Here is a 20622-nt window from a genome sequence, read left to right as displayed (position 1 = left end):
TTTTAATTTTGGTGCTGTGTTTGCATGATTTGCAGGATAGGCATGGAAAGAAACCTTCAACTTTTTCTTTCCTAAGATTATTGATGGTGGAATTGTTTGTTTCTTTATTTTTTAATTCACTGGGTGACAATATGTTTTTTAGGTTTTTAGCTTTCTTAAAAATAATGTCTGGTCTATTTTTCATTCTGTGTCCTAGAATTTGGTCCTGTTTTATATAATGCCAATGTTTATTTAAAATCTTTTTGATCTCAACAGTCTCATTGATCTACAGAAACACTATCCATCAGAAACTGAAACTCCTGCAAACCTCAAGGAGGTATATAGTTTCAGTTTCCTTAAAAGAGACATTGTATCCATCGGATTATCTCCTCTACACACAGGCTGTGAGATCTTTCCAGCAAAGAAAAAAACATTGTGTTAGTTTAAATACAGATTAAAATCCTTATACAAGCTCTACACTGCAACGATTCAATAAAGGCTTTCTCCTAATGAATTATCGCTACCAATAACAGCGACATTCTTATTCATTTTCATCTACCATAAAGGCTGAGCATTTTAAACCAATCAGATACCTTACATTACGGTATCTGTCAGCTGACCTGAAAGATTGACAAATTGGAAACCTCCCCTAAATGTGAGTACCCACAAATGCACAGTCCAACTCTAACAATATAAATTCACAAAGTGTGACCTTAAATAAGAACATTTACATTTTAAAATACTCTCCAATATCTATGATCTATCTTTAACAAAAGGTATTAAAGTGCAATACGAGACTTTTTCCAAGACATACCTGTTACATTGCCTGTTATCAGTGAGATTAAATCTCCATTTAGAGAAGCGCTTTTATCCTGCCATTTATTATTTTTCACTTTTTTAAACTTATTTGTAAATAAGAGATGTCGTTTTGCTGCTAAAAATTGTACTGTTATAAAATCGATATTATAAAATCGATATTATCTGTATTAACTGAACTATTTATATGGTATTAGAGCTCTATACCTATTTTTAATGTGATTTTATATTTCACTGTTCACATTACCTCATTTCATTGTTCACATCAATAAATATATTATACTGCATTATATCCTCTTCATTTTTTTCATCATTTTTTCCTTTCTTTACATTTATATAGTATAATTTAACTTTCCCAGTGACCCAAAAGATCACTAATCCACATCACTCTAAAACTGATATTATATTTTAGCTCCCCTTGTCTGTACCTTTTTCTCAAATCTATAGACAGTTGTTTGAACGAACAACTGTACTTCTTAGGGTCTGAGCGTCTCACTTGTCAATATAGGTGCACTCACTCTATACTTCTTTTTCACTTCTTGATGTTTATAACGATTCCTCTATGCTTTGTGTATATACCCTTATCTGTGATGGCCCTGCACAGTATTGATAGAAATAGGAGTTTAACATACACACTTGGTACCCTTTCATCCTTCACAAGTATGGTTCTTGATGTTGGATAACACCGATATAAGCTATAATATTTAGTGTAATTGATTTGGTGAGCTGCCCATTGTCTATATCAGCCCCCAATCTGGCTATTTGGTTCTTGTTATCTTCTTTACTCCCCTACTGTGATAACCTATCACTTGGGATCTCTTGTTTGTTATGCTGCCCTCCATTGTTTTTAATTTAATCTCTTCAAGTTTGTGCTTTTTGCTCTATGATTTGCTGTGACCTTTTAGCTCCTACCCCTTATAATGACATCTAACCACATGAAAATAAGATTAGATGGATATCGAGATTGGCATGATGAACACTATGCTGACATATGACATACACTGCATATACTACTTTGCACATGTGATCGTACTAGTGTGAGTGTTGACATTATAAAAGGCACTTCTACAGTTTCGCTGCTGATAACTGCCTCTAGGCACATGGGGGCCATGACATTCCCACATCTCTTGTTTTGTTTTTTTTTATGTACACTGTGGGGGTCTGACATCACATACCGCATCAATGAACAGCGTACTGACATTCGACACATAGCTGTTATTTGTCTCCAACATGAGGTGTGAGATACATATGGCACAGTGAACACTACATCTCACATTGCTGTTTTTGACATATTATCTATTTGAGCCAATTTTGATCTGCAATTATGCCCTCAGTCTCTGTGTGGATCCTAGTTCTAGAACATATATACTTTACATATCCCTTTTGACATTGAGTTGACATGTTCTATATTATTCTCCACATATCACATTAGAATCAATAGTGTGATCACATATGTAACTCTATTCGTATAGTACATACCCATATGATTCTTGTGCATAATTGACGTTTACTTATGATGTGAACACATAGTTACGGCTGAATTTACACATAGCAACACCCCATGCTTTTGATTGTTGATGTTTGTAATATACGCCAACGCAATGTTCTAATGGTAAGAGGATGTTTATATAGGTTCACACTTGCTCGATGTGGACATACTTTCACCCACCCATCTTTATATATCCCAATATGTCCCAGGGTGAATTTCATACACGCTCTTTAACTATCTTTAACTATTTTCAAATAGGCCTACATGCTAGCTTCTATATCTTGTATTTTCAACATGTCTGATAATTGCATTGATATTATTCATGCAATTGCACTTTGTTTTTGGCAACTTATACCTTGATAAATGCTGATGCTTTATTTTGTGTTTTACATCACCATGACAATCCTTTGGGGGGTTTTTGTTGGGGGAGGGATCAAGCATTGTTTAAAAGTCTGTTTGTTTTTTGCACTATTGTTGGTCTGCTGAAGGGGTGAACACCCTGAAACGTCACCAAGTAATACGTTTGTAACACTTGATAAGACCAGTGATTGCCTGGTCTATATATATTTTATTAATTTTTTTTTAAATTCAAATCAAACCAGTCAAAAGCCGGTTTTATGTAAGAAATCCAAATGTGAACCGAAGCTCACACATACTACCATAAAGACCTTCACCAGGACCTGTTCTAGGGAAATTGAACAGATTTGCAAGTCCCGTACGAGGACCCGGACCAACCTGAATAAGGAACAGTGGCAAGCTCTACATAGACTCCAGGTTGATGACACAATTGTCATATGCCCTGCCGACATGGGTGGTGCTATAATTGTTTTAGACTACGCTTACTACCGTGAGAAGCTACTCAAACAACTAGGTGACGTGACTACTTACAAGAAACTCACACATAACCCTACAGCTACATTCAAGAAAAAATTGGATGATAGCCTGTCTGTTGCTCTGAACTGTGGTCACATCGACCAGACCACATATGACTTTCTGATCAATGAGCACCCGATTGTATACACTATTCCCAAAATACACAAAGATCAAGTAAATCCACCTGGGCGTCCTATAGTGTCTGCGGATGGGTCATTATTTCAAAATCTAGCTAGGTACATTGATTTTTTATTTTTTTTTCTAGTAAAATCCACCAAGGCATTTTTGTTGGATTCCATACAACTAATGCAATTGTTACAACATCAGGTTTTCCCAAGTGAATGTATACTGGTCACCTTAGACGTCAACAGCCTTTATACTGTGATTCCCCACCAGCTGGGTATTGAGGCAACTAGGCAAGCTCTAATTACAAGTAGTTCCTATGACGGCCCCCCAGTTGAGGTTCTTTTGGACTGGCTTTTATTATGCCTTTGTCACAATTACTTTAGGTTTGAGGACAGTTATTATCTCCAACTGGTGGGTACCGCTATGGGATCTAGTTTGGCCCCTTCATACGCCAACCTATTTATGGCCTGGTTTGAGAGCCTATACATCTTTAAGGAGAGGGAGCCCCATGTACTTCTATATCGCAGGTATATAGACGATCTGTTGGTCATTTGGGGAGGCACACAATCTGAATTGACTGAATGGATCCACAAATTGAATACAGCCGAAGATTCTATAGTCCTCAAGAGTGAGAGTGATCCCAACATGATTCATTTTCTGGATCTGTCCATTTACAAAAACACAAGTGGAGAATGGTTGCCTTCTGAGAACCACCCTTTACTCAAAACCTACTGATCGCAATACACTACTTTTAAGTAGTAGTTATCATCCCATGCAACTTAAGAGAGGCATTATTAAATCACAATTCATGAGGGTCATTCGTAACAACAAAGAACAACCCCAGAGAGATACCGAAATTGATTTTGGAAATACTGAACGAAGTTGGTTGTTACAACCAATCCTCACTGCTGAAGAGAAACCCTAAGACCACCAACATAGAGTCAGACATAACCATTAATTTTATCACTGGCTACACTCCAGTAACCAAACAGGTAGTGAATACCATTAGAAGCAATTGACATCTCATAAAGGATGACCAGTCACTTCCATTTGGCAGCTGTGCCCCACCTAGAGTGGTCCACAGGAGTGGTTCTAGTTTATATATATATATATATATATATATATATATATATATATATATATATATATATATATATATATATATATATATATATATATATATTTATTTATTTATTTTTATTATTTTTTTTTACCTCACTCAGGGTTGGGCCATACTCCGTTTTTCGGATTGGGAACAATACAGCACAGCTGAATTTTGGTAAGCCGCAGTCCTAGCCTCTCGTTATATTGTGATAATTTTTGTATCTGCCGTTTTCTTCGCTTTCCTGTGCAGCATTGGTTCCTGATGTTGTTCCACAATTGTGATGTTAAATGTGACCGTGGTGTGAGTGCTGATGGTCAGGTGCATCTTGTGGACTGGAGTATTTGGGTTTCTGCTTCTGAGTGTTGTTTGGCGGCGTATGCATTTATGTGCATATCCACATTGGTGAGTGAATATTGAGATGTCAGGTATTATCTATGTGAGTTACATATATTTTCATATGCTGCATTACTGTTTGACAATCTGGCGTGGTGTTCTAACGCTGGTTCACACCGGCATTTTCACTCGGGCATTACTCTATCACTATGAGTTTGTTAATTTTAGGTTCTGTTACACCGCATATGACAGATACACGGGATAGTATGGCGTTTTGACTGGGGTCACTGAGTGATAATCGTTCCATATTTTTATTCTCTAATCTATGGACATCCATGGTTTAAATATAACCTTTGGTGGTCTCTGCTCATATATTTTATATGCTCCATCATGTCTCTGTATGCCATCTACATGTTATGCGATGATCTTTGTAAACACACATACTAACAGGAAGCGTTGTTTTGTATCTGCCTGGATGATTCTAATTATAAAGGTGGCTTGTAGTTCGAAATGTTTGTGCCCAGCTACCGTTTATTTATGGTACCTTTTATAGCCTGCACATTATTATGGATTTGGTGGTTGAGGCGCTATGTTCTGGTATGGTTGGCCTTGATATCCAGGTGCTGGGTATTATAAACGACTTTATGACTTTAATTACTATCTTTGCTAGTTGTTTATGTCCTGTCCTTTTGTGTTGTATTGTGGAATTCTTCTGATTAAGTTTTTATGCTTTATATTTTGTGTATAGATTGGTGATGGGTGATTTTGTTGTTTTTTCCACTTTATTAGATAATATATTAGTGTTTGTTTTTTCTGTTTATATTTTTAGACTATAAATGTCCTGATGAAGGCCCAACTGAGGGCCGAAACGTCGACCATGTTCTTCTGACACTATTAAAGTAAAGCTTATTGGCTTCTATATAAAACCTGAGAGTGCCCTTCATTATATGGACATATATATATATATATATATATATATATATATATATATATATATATATATATATATATATATATATATATATATATATATATATATATATATATATATATATATATATGTAATGGTGCTGCTAGGAAATTGATACAGTGTACCCGTCACACTGTTACAAAGTATGAAAAAAGAGAAAATCAATATGTCAAAAGCACACAGAAAACTATTTCTACATATAATCTATAAAAAAGGGGGGCTTGACGTTCTAATGCATAAGTCACTTTATACAGAAATCAAAGTAGTTCGAAATCACGCACAGATATGTGATTGCCTGTTTAAGGGGATTTGTGTAACAAACGCCATATAGCTTACCTCATTACAGATTGAGGTTTTAACTTGTAAGTGTGCTTTTGTCTTACAATACATTCATCTCTAAGTGTAAACAGTATTACACTATATGTTCTTTTTCTCTTCCTATACACTTTGGCTGAGACACTCCGCCTTCAACTGAGGGCTAAAAGATCAAAGACCCCTACTGGATATCCAGACAGGCAAAAGGCATCTCAAGGTGGATTTGGAGCCCTTATACCCAAATCGAGCCTTCCTTTACCCCACGAACTTGTGAAGAAATCTGGAGCAAAGCTTTACCTCTGAGAGACGTCGCAATTAGATGACAGAAGGATAGAGGAACATCTCCCTCACCTCATATGATTGAGGGACAATTCGATAAGCAGCCAATCACATATCTGTGCGTGATTTCCAACTACTTTGAATTCTGGATAAAGTGACTTCTGCATTAGAACGTTAAGGATTGGGACCATCATCCCCCCCTTTTTTATAGCATCATATGTAGAAATTGTTTTCTGTGCGCTTTTGACATAATGATTTTCTCTCTCTCTCTCTCTCTATCTATATACACATACACACATCTCTGCCATCTGCAGTATATTGGAAAGACTCTATGAGAAGTGAGAACTTGTATTAGAGAACATATCTCCAGCATCACTGCAGACACACATATGAGTAGAACAGGGCCGGCGCTTGTGCAAGGCAGTACAGGGGGGCGCTGAGAGCAGGAGCTTTAGCCGCCTTGTGACTTACTGCACAGTACTGCTGGAGCCGAGCTGCAGACACTGATAGGAAGAGACCGTGCAGCTGCTCAGACTGATCAACCTACTGTTGCAAACTTTATTACTCCCCTCCTGATCCTCAGTCTCCAGTGCCTAGAGGGTTGTGTGACAGGTATGGTTTTTTTTATACAGTATATACTGTTTTATTTTCAAATGCCAGTGGTCCTATTGTACTACCTTGAGCTAGATATTTAGTGCGGCAAGTACAAACTTCACCTGCACTTCAGTCTGAACTCTGAAGCTGGTGAGTGACTGACGTACATGCTGCAAAGGACAGCACTGGAGTTGAATCATAGCAGCAGAGCACTCAGCACACAGCACTGGAGTTGAATCATAGCAGCAGAGCACTCAGCACACACACAGATGCTTACTTTCTGTTTCTGCTAGCACTGAGTAGCAGTGCTCCAGTACTGATATCAAGTTCTTTGGGTGATCTGAGTCCAGCTAGCAGGATAACTAGACATTAGACAGTAAGGCAGTTATACATAGCAAGGTTGAATCTTGCTCGGAACTCCTCCCCTTCCTCTCAGTGATCGTTTTTATCTGCCGGTCCTGACCTCATCACTACAGGAGCACACTTAACTACTTCACTGCAGGAATAAGGTAGGATTAAATCATAGAGGTGTATCTACATGTGTCTTCATCTTTATGCTGTCCAGCCTGTCCTAATAGTAAAATAAAAAGGGAACATTATTGTTCTGTATGCCATATAATCTAATAATACAAATAGTACATAAATCTATTAGAGTTTACTAGTCTGCACCATCCACATCTACTGTGTCTAATAAAGAGAAATGTGTTTGTCAAGGGGTCATAAGTTTGATGTTATACAGGTCAGAAGCAGTAAAAGGTAATGACCCCTGTAAATAAACAGACATGGTTTGTCTGTTGGAAAAAATCCTTTTGAGGCTTAACCCCTTAATGACCAAGGACGTACGCCACACGTCCTCAAAAAAAATTCAGTTAATGACCGAGGACGTGTGGCGTACGTCCTTGGTCTGGAAAGCAGCTGGAAGCGATCCTGCTCGCTTCCAGCTGCTTTCCGGTTATTGCAGTGATGCCTCGATATGGAGGCATCCTGCAATAACCCCCCTTGGCCATCCGATGCAGAGAGAGCCACTCTGTGGCCCTCTCTGCACCGGACATCGGTGGCCGGTATCGTTGGTGGGTGGGAGCAACTCTGGGAGGCGGGTGGGCGGCCATCGATGTGCCGAGTGGAGAGAAGGGGGGCGGGATCGGAGGCGGAACCGTCGGGAGCGTGCGCGTGCACGGGGCGGGAGCGGGAGGGAACCGCTACACTACGGAAAAATAAGGCTGTGAAAAGTGAAAATAAAAAGTTTAAAATATTACAAATAAACAGCTAAGGGATCTGGAAGGGGTGGGGGGATGGTCTTGGGGGGGGGGAAGCTACACTACAGAAAAGGGATTTTTTTTTTAAAAAAAGCACATTTGTTACTAAACTGGGTACTGGCAGACAGCTGCCAGTACCCAAGATGGCGCCCATTAAGGCAGAGGGGGAGGGTTAGAGAGCTGTTTGGTGGGGGATCAGTGAGGTTGGGGACTAAGGGGGGATCCTACACAGCAGCATATGTAAATATGCCAAAAAAAAAAAAAAGCCCAAGTATAGCTTTTATTTTAGTACTGGCAGAGTTTCTGCCAGTACTTAAGATGGCGGGGACAATTGTGGGGTGGGGGAGGGAAGAGAGCTGTTTGGGAGGGATCAGGGGGTCTCATGTTTCAGGTGGGAGGCTGAGCTCTACACTAAAGCTAAAATTAACCCTGCAAGATACATAATTAACCCCTTCACTGCTAGCCATAATACATGTGTGAAATGCAGCGGCATTTGGCAGCCTTCTAATTACCAAAAAGCAACGCCAAAGCCATATATGTCTGATATTTCTGAACAAAGGGGATCCCAGAGAAGCATTTACAACCATTTGTGCCATAATTGCACAAGCTGTTTGTAAATGATTTCAGTGAGAAACCTAAAATTGTGAAAAATTTAACGTTTTTTTTAATTTGATCGCATTTGGCGGTGAAATGGTGGCATGAAATATACCAAAATTGGCCTAGATCAATACTTGGGGTTGTCTACTACACTACACTAAAGCTAAAAGTATCCCTAAAAGCTCCCTACATGCTCCATAATTAACCCCTTCACTGCTGGGCATAATACACGTGTAGCACGCAGTGGCATTTAGCAGCCTTCTAATTACCAAAAAGCAACGCCAAAGCCATATATGTCTGCTATTTCTGAACAAAGGGGATCCCAGAGAAGCATTTACAGCCATAATTGCACAAGCTGTTTGTAAATAATTTCAGTGAGAAACCAAAAGTTTGTGAAAAAAATTGTAAAAAAAGTGAACGATTTTTTGTATTTAATCGCATTTGGCGGTGAAATGGTGGCATGAAATATACCAAAATGGGCCTAGATGAATACTTTGGGATGTCTACTAAAAAAAAAAAATATATACATGTCAATGGCTATTCAGAGATTCCTGAAAGATATTAGTGTTCTAATGTAACTAGCGCTAATTTTGAAAAGAAATGGTTTGGAAATAGCAAAGTGCTACTTGTATTTATGGCCCTATAACTTACAAAAAAAGCAAAGAACATGTAAACATTGGGTATTTCTAAACTCAGGACAAAATTTAGAAACTATTTAGCATGGGTGTTTTTTGGTGGTTGTAGATGTGTAACAGATTTTGGGGGTCAAAGTTAGAAAAAGTGTGTTTTTCAATTTTTTCCTCATATTTTATAAAAAATTTTATAGTAAATTATAAGATATGATGAAAATAATGGTATCATTAGAAAGTCCATTTAATGGCGAGAAAAACGGTATATAATATGTGTGGGTACAGTAAATGAGTAAGAGGAAAATTACAGCTAAACACAAACACCGCAGAAAAGTAAAAAATAGCCTTGGTCCCAAACGGACAGAAAATGGACAAGTGCTGTGGTCATTAAGGGGTTAAAGGGACACTGAACCCAATTTTTTTTCTTTTGTGATTGAGAAAGAGCAGGCAATTTTAAGCAACTTTCTAATTTACTCCTATTGGCAATTATTCTTCGTTCTCTTGCTAGCCTTAGTTGAAAAAGATGGCATCTATGCTATTTTTTTGGTTCTGAACCCTGGACAACACTTTTTTATTGCTGGATGAATTTATCCACCAATCAGCAAGAACAACCCAGGTTGTTCACCGAAAATGGGCCGGCATCTATACTTACATTCTTGCATTTCAAATAAAGATACCAAGAGAATGAAGTAAATTTGATAATAGGAGTAAATTATAAAGTTGCTTAAAAATGTCATGCTCTATCTGAATTACGAAAGAAAAAAATTTGGGTTAAGTGTCCCTTTAAGTATATTCAAAAGTTGATTACCCCTGCTGTGTTTGAATACACGAAGCTCAGACAGACGTCTCACAGGGAAAATAGCAAGAGTCGATTACCCCTGCTGTGTTGGATACACATCTGCACTGAGCCAAGCAGAAACAAATAAATATTGTATTGTAACTGAAATTCATTTTTAAAATAAAAACTTGTATCATTTTCAATCTTGTATAAAAATGTATATGTCCATGGATCTGAGAAATGCATTTCAGGTTTGTAACAAATTTAATGGATAACTTATTCTTATATTTTTCAGGCATCTAATAAGTACATATATAATTGGTGTTTTAAATAATATCATATGTTGTATACACTCATGAAATATTTATATGGGATAGTAATAAATATGAAACCACATCTGATTGCTGATCTCAAGGTATGTATGCAATATTAAGATGACAACAGATATTAATTAGATCCATGCAAAAAGTATTAAAAATCCTTTTAAATACCCATATATTTTAAAGGTATAAGAATTATATTGTATTATGAGAAATACATCATATCTAGTCTTGAAATGCGCAGGATGAGTGTTATGACGTGGTCCAATACACATGGAACATGTGACTTATTAATACTAGAAAATACAATACATTGTAAAAATATATATTAATCCATATTAAACTGTAGCAGCATTGATGGTAAAACTGCATTTGTGGTTATCTGCTGCCACCTATAGTTACAAAATGGTATTACAACCAAAAGGCGTTTGGCTACTCAGGGAGACGTTTCCCAAAATAACCTATGAGATGTTCAGATCCGAGGGTGAATCAGAGACAAGCATCGAAGGGCCTATCATCCCAGTTTCACCAATGATTAGAATAAAAAGGGGTGGGGTTATATCAGGTGATATAACCTCATGCAAAAGGATAGAGGAGGGATCTCTTTGTTTGCTGAAATCTTGACTGATAACTTTGCTGCCATTTTGGGACACAGTCACTATAAGCAAAATTGGGCTACCTTTTATTATCCATATTGCAATACCTTTATTCATATAAGGTGAAACAAGAAATTCTGGAAACTGAAGCATTGATTTGGTTATTTGGTGTAAAGTATAAGCGATTGATAAATATATATATATAATATTTAAATCAAAGGTATTTGGCAACTATAACTAGATTGCAGTTAGTAATTTTAAAATGGCACAATTTGTATTTTAAGTTATATCCATAGTCCTGTGTAGTCTTAAATAGTCCTTATTGCTAAATAAAAAAATTTACTAGACAGGGTTTTACACTCCAGATTTATAAATCAGTCATTATAGTGAACTCTTTCAGAACTGTACATAAACTGGTTATTCTGATTAAATCCCTGGTAGTTATTAATTAAGCATAGTAAGTTGGTAATCCCTATTGGGCATTGAACTAGAGTTATTGATTAATAACAGAAGATTATGGTATTTTAATGTATTCATTGTGAATAAGGTAAATTTTAAAGGTACATTTTTTACGATCTTTGTATTTAATATTGTGACAGCATAAGGGTGCATCATTTGATTCATAATCTGGTTTCTATAAATATAATTCAATGTGTTTATACCTTGAACTAATATAAAGAATTTAGGAATAAATATTGATTTTAATTGTTTCGTATATGCATTTTTAATTGGAGGTATGTTTTAAGAATAATTATTAAATAAATTATATTATAACCCGGCCATATACTGACAGTGGTCACTAACATTTGTATGGTGTGACTGATTTATAAATGTGCCAGTATATATGCAAATGTGGGTGTCTGTGCCTCTGGATGCATGTGGTGCCTGTATATATGTGCAAGTGTCTGTACATGTGTTATGTATATGTTAGTGTGTATATGTCTGTACTCTGTATGTATCTGCATTAGTACATATGCACTTTAAAATGCACTTTACAAAACCACAATTTTTTTTTCAGTAAAAGAAAAATAAGTTAGCTTAATGGGGTGCAATTAAAATGTACTTGGTATGGGGGTGGAGGTGGGTGGTATTGTCGGGGCAATGTTCCCTCTAAGGTGCGCGGCAGCGCACCTTCCCTCTCTGTGTAGCGCAGGCCGCGCAAAACAGGAGAATGTGGAAAGTAATTTATTTATTTTTTATTTAATTATTGATGGCCTCCAGGAAAACGGCATGACAGAACACTGTGACCGTTTAAATAAAAAGTTTAGCTTGATCTGTTTCCTGTGCTACACTGAGGGGGAAGGACTTAAGCTGACTGACAGTTGTGTGCATAAATCACACAGCGCTGTCAGAGACCGAGAGAATTCACACACGGAGGGTGTTGGGCAGCAAGCTATAAGCACTTCCAATGAAATGAAGAATGTCAGAGGAAGAAGTGCAGCCCTCCTCCTCTGTACAGCAGACACACACTAGAAACAGCCGAGTAGGTGAGGGCTGGAGATCTTCCTCACATGCCGTAAGTTTCACAGTTTGTGACAGCTGAAAGTTAGAGGTGAAGCATAAATCCACACATTCAGAGCTAGAAAAAAAGTGCACAATGCTCATAAAACGTATTATAGCAAAAGCAGAAACTTTTTTTCCCCTCTTTTTCCAATACAGGATTCTTTGAAACTATTTAACCCCTTGGCTACCAGAGAGGATTGCAGTGTATTCCTTTACAATGCACTGTAGCCCTTTTGGCAGGCATGGGGTTAAATTATGCTCACAAGCTGGTCTAGGCATCTGAGAAGGCTATGCAGGAGACTGAAGCTTCTCTGTGTCTTTGATATACAGTTTGAGCAATAATATCTGTAGTTTGTGTAATGATATTGCTTTTACATGAGACTTTATTTAATCAGTATTGCTTAGGTGTGTATATATATATATATATATATATATATATAGGTGTATATATATATATACACCTATATATATATATATATATATATATTTTTTTTTTTATTTATTTTTTTTATTGTGTGTGTCTAGGCTCAATGCCACACACAAGCGGTATCAAGCCCGCACAGAGAAAAAAAAATTTGCACACAATGAAAAAAAATTAGAGGGAACATTGGTCGGGGGGGTTTATTGCGTTGTGTTATTGGTTTCCCGGCGGGGGGTCAAAATGCAGCTTTGCCTGTGTAGACAAAAATCCTTGCACCGGCCCTGAAATAGAAAGGAGGATATGGGTTCTGCCGCTGGGGAGGGAGACCGGCTGTCTCCAATCTTAGTCAAATAAAAATGCTTTCTACAAACAAATGTACTAGACAACTATGTGCAGCCTAAATTGAGACAATGTACCCTTTACACTGTTGCAAAGATAATAAAAATCAAGAGGAAAAACAATTAGCGCACAATAAAATGTTTGAGGAAAAGTCTTATATTTAATTTGAACTTTAAGCCGTGACAAAAAGCGTTCAGTATTTTACTCCGCTGTGATAATACTTTGACACAGTGAAGAGTGGTGACCAAGATCTACTTTATACTGTGATCAAGACGTGGGGAAGTGATAAATGAAATCCCATATGCTTACCAAACTTAACCTCAGTGTAAGTGTATTGTTCGACTAAGGGTTAATATCACCACGGATCTCTCCCTTCTGTCAGATCGTTGCTGCTCTGTTATAATAATAGGTGTATATACTGTTACATCAGAAGTGTTATGTAGTCAAAAAGTACAGCAGATTGCATGGATGTGAGCGGATTGTTTAGAGGCAGATGTGACAAACAACCTGTCTGGAAACACGACGTGTGTGTGTGTGTATATATATATATATATATATATATATATATATATATATATATATATATATATATATATATATATATATATATATATATATATATATATATATATATATTCTTGGTGCTCTTTTTTTTTTCTTTTTTCTTTTTTTAAGTCAATCTTTATGCTAGGTCTTCAGTCGTGCAAACCAGACGAGCTAAATTTGTTTGCGCTTGAGATAACAATTCTTTCAACTTGTAATATGCACGCAAGTTAGCGCTGGTGTGATATTGGTTATTATCTTTACCTATGCCAACAATAGCACGCCACTTGTAATCTGCCCCATAGTTTGCTGAAAATTGAACCATCTTAGTAAATCTTAGTAAAAATATTTAAAAAAAAAAAAAGTCAGTGCCCAGCATGCGTCAACTATGTTTTAGCTAAATTCTAAAACAAGTGGACATAAACTACTGAATAAATTCCTGGTTATTCTATTAAAAACAGTGAAAAACAACAACTTATTAAAATTGGAAATGGCAGAATATTTTGCCTCACTAACTTAAACCTTCACTGCTACATATAATTTAACATTTGTAGGGATTAAACACACAGTAGAGCAGGGTCAATAGTTTAAAAAAAAATGGCACTTTAATGTTTCGTGTGGAGCCGTTGGACTCTTAAAGGGCAATAATAGTAAAAAATTGACATGCTGTTATTCGTTATAGCATGTAATTTTACATCTATTTACCTTCTGTTACTGTGTGTTTAACCCCCACAAAGGGGCTAAACACACAGTAGAAGAACCACTTGGAACTATCAGAGCACGGCTGATCCCGAGCAGAAACCGCTGCTGATCAAATCAGTTGTTTATCCGAGTCATGGGACTAGCACTGTTGATTGGATCCGCTCAGTTCCAAGCAGCACTTCTACTGTCTGTTTCACCCCTTTACAGGGTGTGTATGCCCCAAGGCTGCATGAAATGCTTTTTGCAGGGTATTGTAGCTAGTATAGCTAGAGTATATATTTGGGTCACAATGTAAAAGCATCTTCACCAGAATGAATTAAGGGGACATTGTTCTCAAAAATGTAATATGAAACAGCAACATTTAAATATGATTCAATATTTTTCTCACATGCTGTATAGCTTATACATGCAAATTAAGTGGTTTTTTAAAAAAAAAGTTTGGATTTTAGAATAATATTGGATTTTAGAATTTCCGGATTTGGGAATTTGTACCTGTATTTAAATAATACAAATACCTCATGTATAAAATTGTGATTAGTCTTACTGCAGTCACAATGGTTTCTTTATAATCTGTATGGAAATCAGACATTTTAAATTGGGACAAATACAGCAGCATCAGTTGTACATTTCCTACTAATACTCACTGGATAATATGTACTTCCTATCAACAAGCTTTGGCTCATTCTGCTCATGTTTAAATGCAGCTTTTTCATATCAAGTATAGAAAAAAAATTTAAGTACAGTGTCCCTTTAAAATATTTTTTGCATGCAGTGCATTACACAGTGCTTATTTTTAGATACATGATAAACACATTGAAAACAATTATCGGCAGTATCCCTTTAATGTGAAATTAAAATTGTTAAAAGTATCAGCAAATTGTCACCAAGAACTCAACATTCCTGGTCCAGTCTCAAAATTCACAAGAGGAATATTCTCAGCTTTAATCAACAATTTTCTTTTTCCAGCAATTGCTGAACCCAAATATCACCTGTCTGATTTAAATAAGGTTAGGTGATAAATATATAAGTAAATTAGCTATGCTAATTCACGGATGCTCAGCTAGCTGTTGTCAAGCACAAATAGCAACTAAAATGTGACATTGAGGTGGAAGAAACTGACAACATAAAAAAAAAAAAAAAAAAGAATTGTAGCAATTCCCTGATTAAGAATGAAAAAAAAATGTGTAGAGAGCTAATGACAGATGTAGTGGTTTTATATAGAAAATATATAAAGTAATATGAAAGAAGATTTCTTGAGATATTGAAAAATGCCATAATCAACTTCGCCACTTTGTAAATAGCATACATTGCTCTATCCCTCTGTCTCAAGCATGGTCTGATATTGAGATATGTTGTTCTAGATTTATTATGGGTAATGTCTCCATCTCACTGATTTAGGATATTATGCTGGCCAGAAAGGGAGCCTTGGTAATAGACAAAATAATTAATAGATGGAACTATATTTTCCCAGATATTGATACGGATAAAATTACAGCTTGTTTTATAGCCCTTAACCATTGTATAACCCCTACGTCTTGGAAGGAGTCCCATTTCTAGTTGTTTAACAATTACTATATCTCTCCCTATAGAATGCATAAAATGTTTCCAAACTTGGCCTCAGAATGTCCACGTTGCAGATTACTGTCAGCAGATTTGTGCCATATGATATGGTACTGTCTTGAGATTTTTCAATTCTGGCAAAAAGTTGGATTCTGGTTGTCTAACTTATTCAATGTGACAGTTAGATTTACTTTAGAATCTATCTTTTTTTTTTTATATACTTAACATTTGAGTCCAACTTTATATGCAAATGTTGCTAATACTATTATTTTAATTATACGTCATTTGATATTTAAGAACTGGAAATCTCGTAAGGCCCCTTCCTTTTCGTTGGCTCTTAAGGAAATTCAAGGCCAGATTGTTTTTGAATCTTATCTCCAGACAGCTTCGGGGAAAAAAAAAAATAAAGAAATTTTTAAACGGCTGGGTAATAATAATTAAGACTTATCCGCATGCTATTCAAAAACAAATCCTGTCACCATTCTTGAGTTCAGATTCCTTTGCAGAGTTAGTATTGTTAAATCATTTCCCACTAGAGTGGATTTCTCTATATGGAGATATATAGGTTGTGCCTGATGGGGGGGGTCCGCTTTTCCCCCTTTTTTTCCCCCTCTTTTGTTTTTTTTTGGCTGTGTGTTGTTTCATTATCTTATTTAAATTAAAAATACCCCAACAGTATATCTAGGTTTAAGTTGTACAATGAGAATGAGACAGAGAATATATATTTATTTTCTTTCTCACATGACATTTAAATCAGGACTTGTTTTGACTGTATATGGAATGAGAACTACTCCATCAAGAGAGGGTATTATTTTTAATTTTGTTTAATTTTGTTAGGTTATTTGTGCTTAGAATGTTTATGTTATTTGCTGTGTTTAAAAAAAAATTTTTATAAAAACCCCAGCGGTGTGTGCAGTTACACTATTGATGCAATGTATTGGCAAATTTTGTTTAATATTAAAGGGACAGTATACACTCATTTTCATATAACTGCATGTAATAGACACTACTATAAAGAATAAGATGCACAGATACTGATATAAAAATCCAGTATAAAACTGTTTAAAAACTTACTTAGAAGCTGTCAGTTTGGCTCTGTTGAAAAGGTAGCTGGAAAGCCCACTGCAAGTGGCAAATAAGACACTCCCCCCTCCCCCTTCTTTTGCATATGAAAAGACCCTTTACACAAACAGGAGCAAGCTGGAGTAGGTAGTCGAGCGTATTCACATAAAACTTTGGGGCTTGGTTAGGAGTCTGAAAATCAGAGCAATGTTATTTAAAAATAAGCAAAACTATACATTAATTTAAAAAAAATAAACTTTATGGGCTATATAAATAGATTATCTACAAAACATTTATGCAAAGAAAAAATGAGTGTATAATGTCCCTTTAATAATGTTTTAATTGTGCCCGTTTTCTTTTTTTCTGGTATAATGTATGGTATTTGGCCCTGCGTGGCGCAATGATATGTAGCTTGGTTTGCCTGTACCCACTGCTGGATATAAATAAAATTAAAAAAAAAAAAAAAAAATGCCATAATGATTATTCATTAACCCATAGCAGAACATGTTAAGGGGCTATAGTGTGCACAGTCGTTGAATAAAATGAAACCAGGGTAAATTATATTGTACTAGCGTTAAAGCCTGTGTACACGGGCCAAAATGTCCCTCTCCAAGATACTTTCCATAGCCTTTATTCCCCCCCTCCACTTTAGGATCCCCCGTACCTCCTTCTCCCTCCTCCCCCCTTACTGCCCCTCTTAGCATACATTTTTTTTCTGTAGTGTAGCTTTCCCACCTGTCCCCCCCCCCCTCCAGGGATGGGCTGCCCACCCGCCTCCCTCCTAACCCTCCAACGCCACCAATGAACGGCACCACCGCTGCAGAGAGGGACACAGAGGTGCATCAGTGACTCTGCGCGGCTATTACCGCACTGCCCCACTCGTAGGCAGAGAGTGAGAGGCTTAACGACCAGCACCATCCTTGTGCAGTCTCTACCGTGCATCAAAACTGGTCGTTAAGGTCAGGTATGTTTGTCTTTCGCAATCTCTACTCCGCATGACTGCGTCGGACAAACATACTAGGCTTATTATATAGGATGTATGATTAGTAAGGCATGTAAATAAACATTCCATAAAATATAATTGATAGCTAAAACCTTTAAATGCAAGGAAAAGTGCTGAGACAGCGTTAAATTAAAGTAGGCTAAGCCAATTTTATATTTTTTATAAAAAATGTAATGTTACTATAACAATAACATAACATATCTTGTATATAAAAATAACAAGAAATACTTGCACGGCTAAATCTTTAGAATTGCAAGGCAGTCTTTCGCTTTAATCACCAAACTGCAATCCAATGCACAAAGTCACCGGCCAGCCGGAGGACCCATTAGATATATAACACACCTTCAGACAGATATATGATATTGGCTGCCCCCTTATCCATATACAGAACAAATTAATATTTCACTGCCCATATATTTGAATGACACTCTCTCTCCCCATATAACACTAATGAATGACCCCTTCTCCCATATCTAACATTACAGTCAAAATTGGAATGCACATGCATGCATTTCAGTTTTCAAAAGAAGCATTTTTGCAATACACATTTATTAGCAAAAAAAAAAAAGAAAAAAGCTTCTAATAAAAATGAAAGCCGTTTTAAAAAGTTTTCTCCTCCATGCACCAGCATTTTAAATACAGCACTTGACCAGAGAGCCTAAGTTGCTTGTATCATTGCTAACATGATGCAAGCCCCACTGCCTATTTGAGCAGCTGCAGTATTTAAAATGTGGATACACTGAGAATATCTAGCAATGCTTCACATGTGTGTGCAGAGAAAAATGCTAACACTAAAACAGTGGCATATTTTGCTAGAAGCATTTTTGGCCAATATGTATTTCTATTTAAAGAAGCATTGTATCTACATGCATTTCATTGTTAACAGGAATGTCCCTTTAAAATTGACTGTTTCTCTCTCCATATAGCACTAGTACCTGCCCCTCTCTTCATATAGCACTAATAACTGTCCCCTTTCCCTTATATGTATTGACTGTTCCTCTGTACATACAGAGGAATACCAGTTCCTCTCCTCCACTGCAATCCCCTGAACCCCCTTAGCGTGTAAGCCTAAGAGTCCAGCTGTTTGTAGATCACCTTCTTAAGAGCTGACTACAACAGTGCAACTCTTGGCAGGGCCCTCTACCCTATAATTGTTTTGTTGTACTCCCCCTTTGTTTATAGCGCTGCAGAATCTGCTGGCGCTCTACAAATAACCGATAATAATAATAATAATAATACAGCACTAATAGCTGCACCTGGAGAGGTATGTACAGAGGAACAGTATATACTATATATATATACTATATATATATATATATGGAAAAGGGGACAGTCAGTAGTACTATATGAGTCATATAGTACTACTGGCTGTCCTCTACCCATAAAGTAGTAACTCGTACAGTACTAATCATTGCCGTTCGTATCCTTCACTAGGGACTCTCTCCCACTGAATAATAATAATGTCTATCCCTTTAGGTGTCCCTTATTCACTGCAGTAATGGTACCTAGCTACCCCCCATCGATTCCCATACGTAGGTAATAGTACCTCCCGCAATCCCCAGCAGTTCCCCCCTCCCTAACAGTAATGGTCATGTCTCCATTACACAACAGTAGCTGACCTCTTCCATTCAGTGCTGTTTTAATTCTTATTCGCCAACAGTTGCCCCCTCTCAAAAGAAATTGTTTATCCCATGCAGTTTTCCATTTACCTTGTTGTCGCCCGAGGCCAGGCACAGTCCTGCTCTCGACTCCCTCCACAGAACTTCCCTTGTTCCCAGAGTTCTGATCGCTCGCCACACCGGCTGCCAAAACCAACCCATTATTTTCTAATGCCCGTGTCACACTTAAAATATTTTACACCACCAATGACACTAGTGTGCGAATACAGTAACCGGTCTCCGGAGATATAGCTCCAGTTCTTCACAGAGACCGTCACCATCAATTCTCAACCAATCAACGTGCTCCAGCTGCTGAAATGCATCCAATCATAGGACGTCCGTGTACACCCGCCCACTTCCACCCTCGTATAAACACACTCGGAGTTGCTTCCGGTCGTACTTACAAACCTTGACAATAACAATACGAAGTGACAACAGAAGCGGCAGACATACCTTAGCATTCATCACAGCAAATTGCTAATAAACTGTCAGCCATATATAAACTAACTGCCGTAAATTTCTCAGTCGACGACATTCAACTTTTGGCCCCGTGGACAACACAACGGAATCATTATGCCCCTTTGAAATGTTACATATATATATTTATGTATTTTTAATAAATATATTTATCTATTTATAAATATATATATATTATAGTTCGGTAAAATCTGAGTTTAGCGTTCTAAATTATAACACTACTATTTGTGTCTCTAGGAACAAAAAGGGGAGCCATATTTTGGGGTTTAAAGTTCCCTGTTCTACCAATAGACTTTCAC

The 20622-nt window shown here is 36.9% G+C and overlaps 1 protein-coding gene across 1 annotated transcript in view; it reads right to left on the bottom strand.

Moving 5' to 3' along the window:
- The window catches only part of LOC128666438 (haloacid dehalogenase-like hydrolase domain-containing 5), a 718406-nt gene extending 698276 nt beyond the window's left edge, over nucleotides 1-20130 (bottom strand). Inside the window, exon 1 of the mRNA XM_053721044.1 lies at nucleotides 19898-20130. Coding sequence (XP_053577019.1) covers nucleotides 19898-20008 — 111 coding nt within the window. The 5' untranslated portion in view covers nucleotides 20009-20130. The remainder of the gene's footprint in view (nucleotides 1-19897) is intronic.
- Between the last annotated feature and the right edge of the window lie 492 nt (nucleotides 20131-20622).

This window comes from Bombina bombina, chromosome 7, assembly GCF_027579735.1.
Source record: "Bombina bombina isolate aBomBom1 chromosome 7, aBomBom1.pri, whole genome shotgun sequence".
In the NCBI taxonomy this organism is placed as follows: domain Eukaryota; kingdom Metazoa; phylum Chordata; class Amphibia; order Anura; family Bombinatoridae; genus Bombina; species Bombina bombina.
Note: the sequence above shows the minus strand (reverse complement) of the source record. Positions and strands in the feature narration are given on the sequence as shown.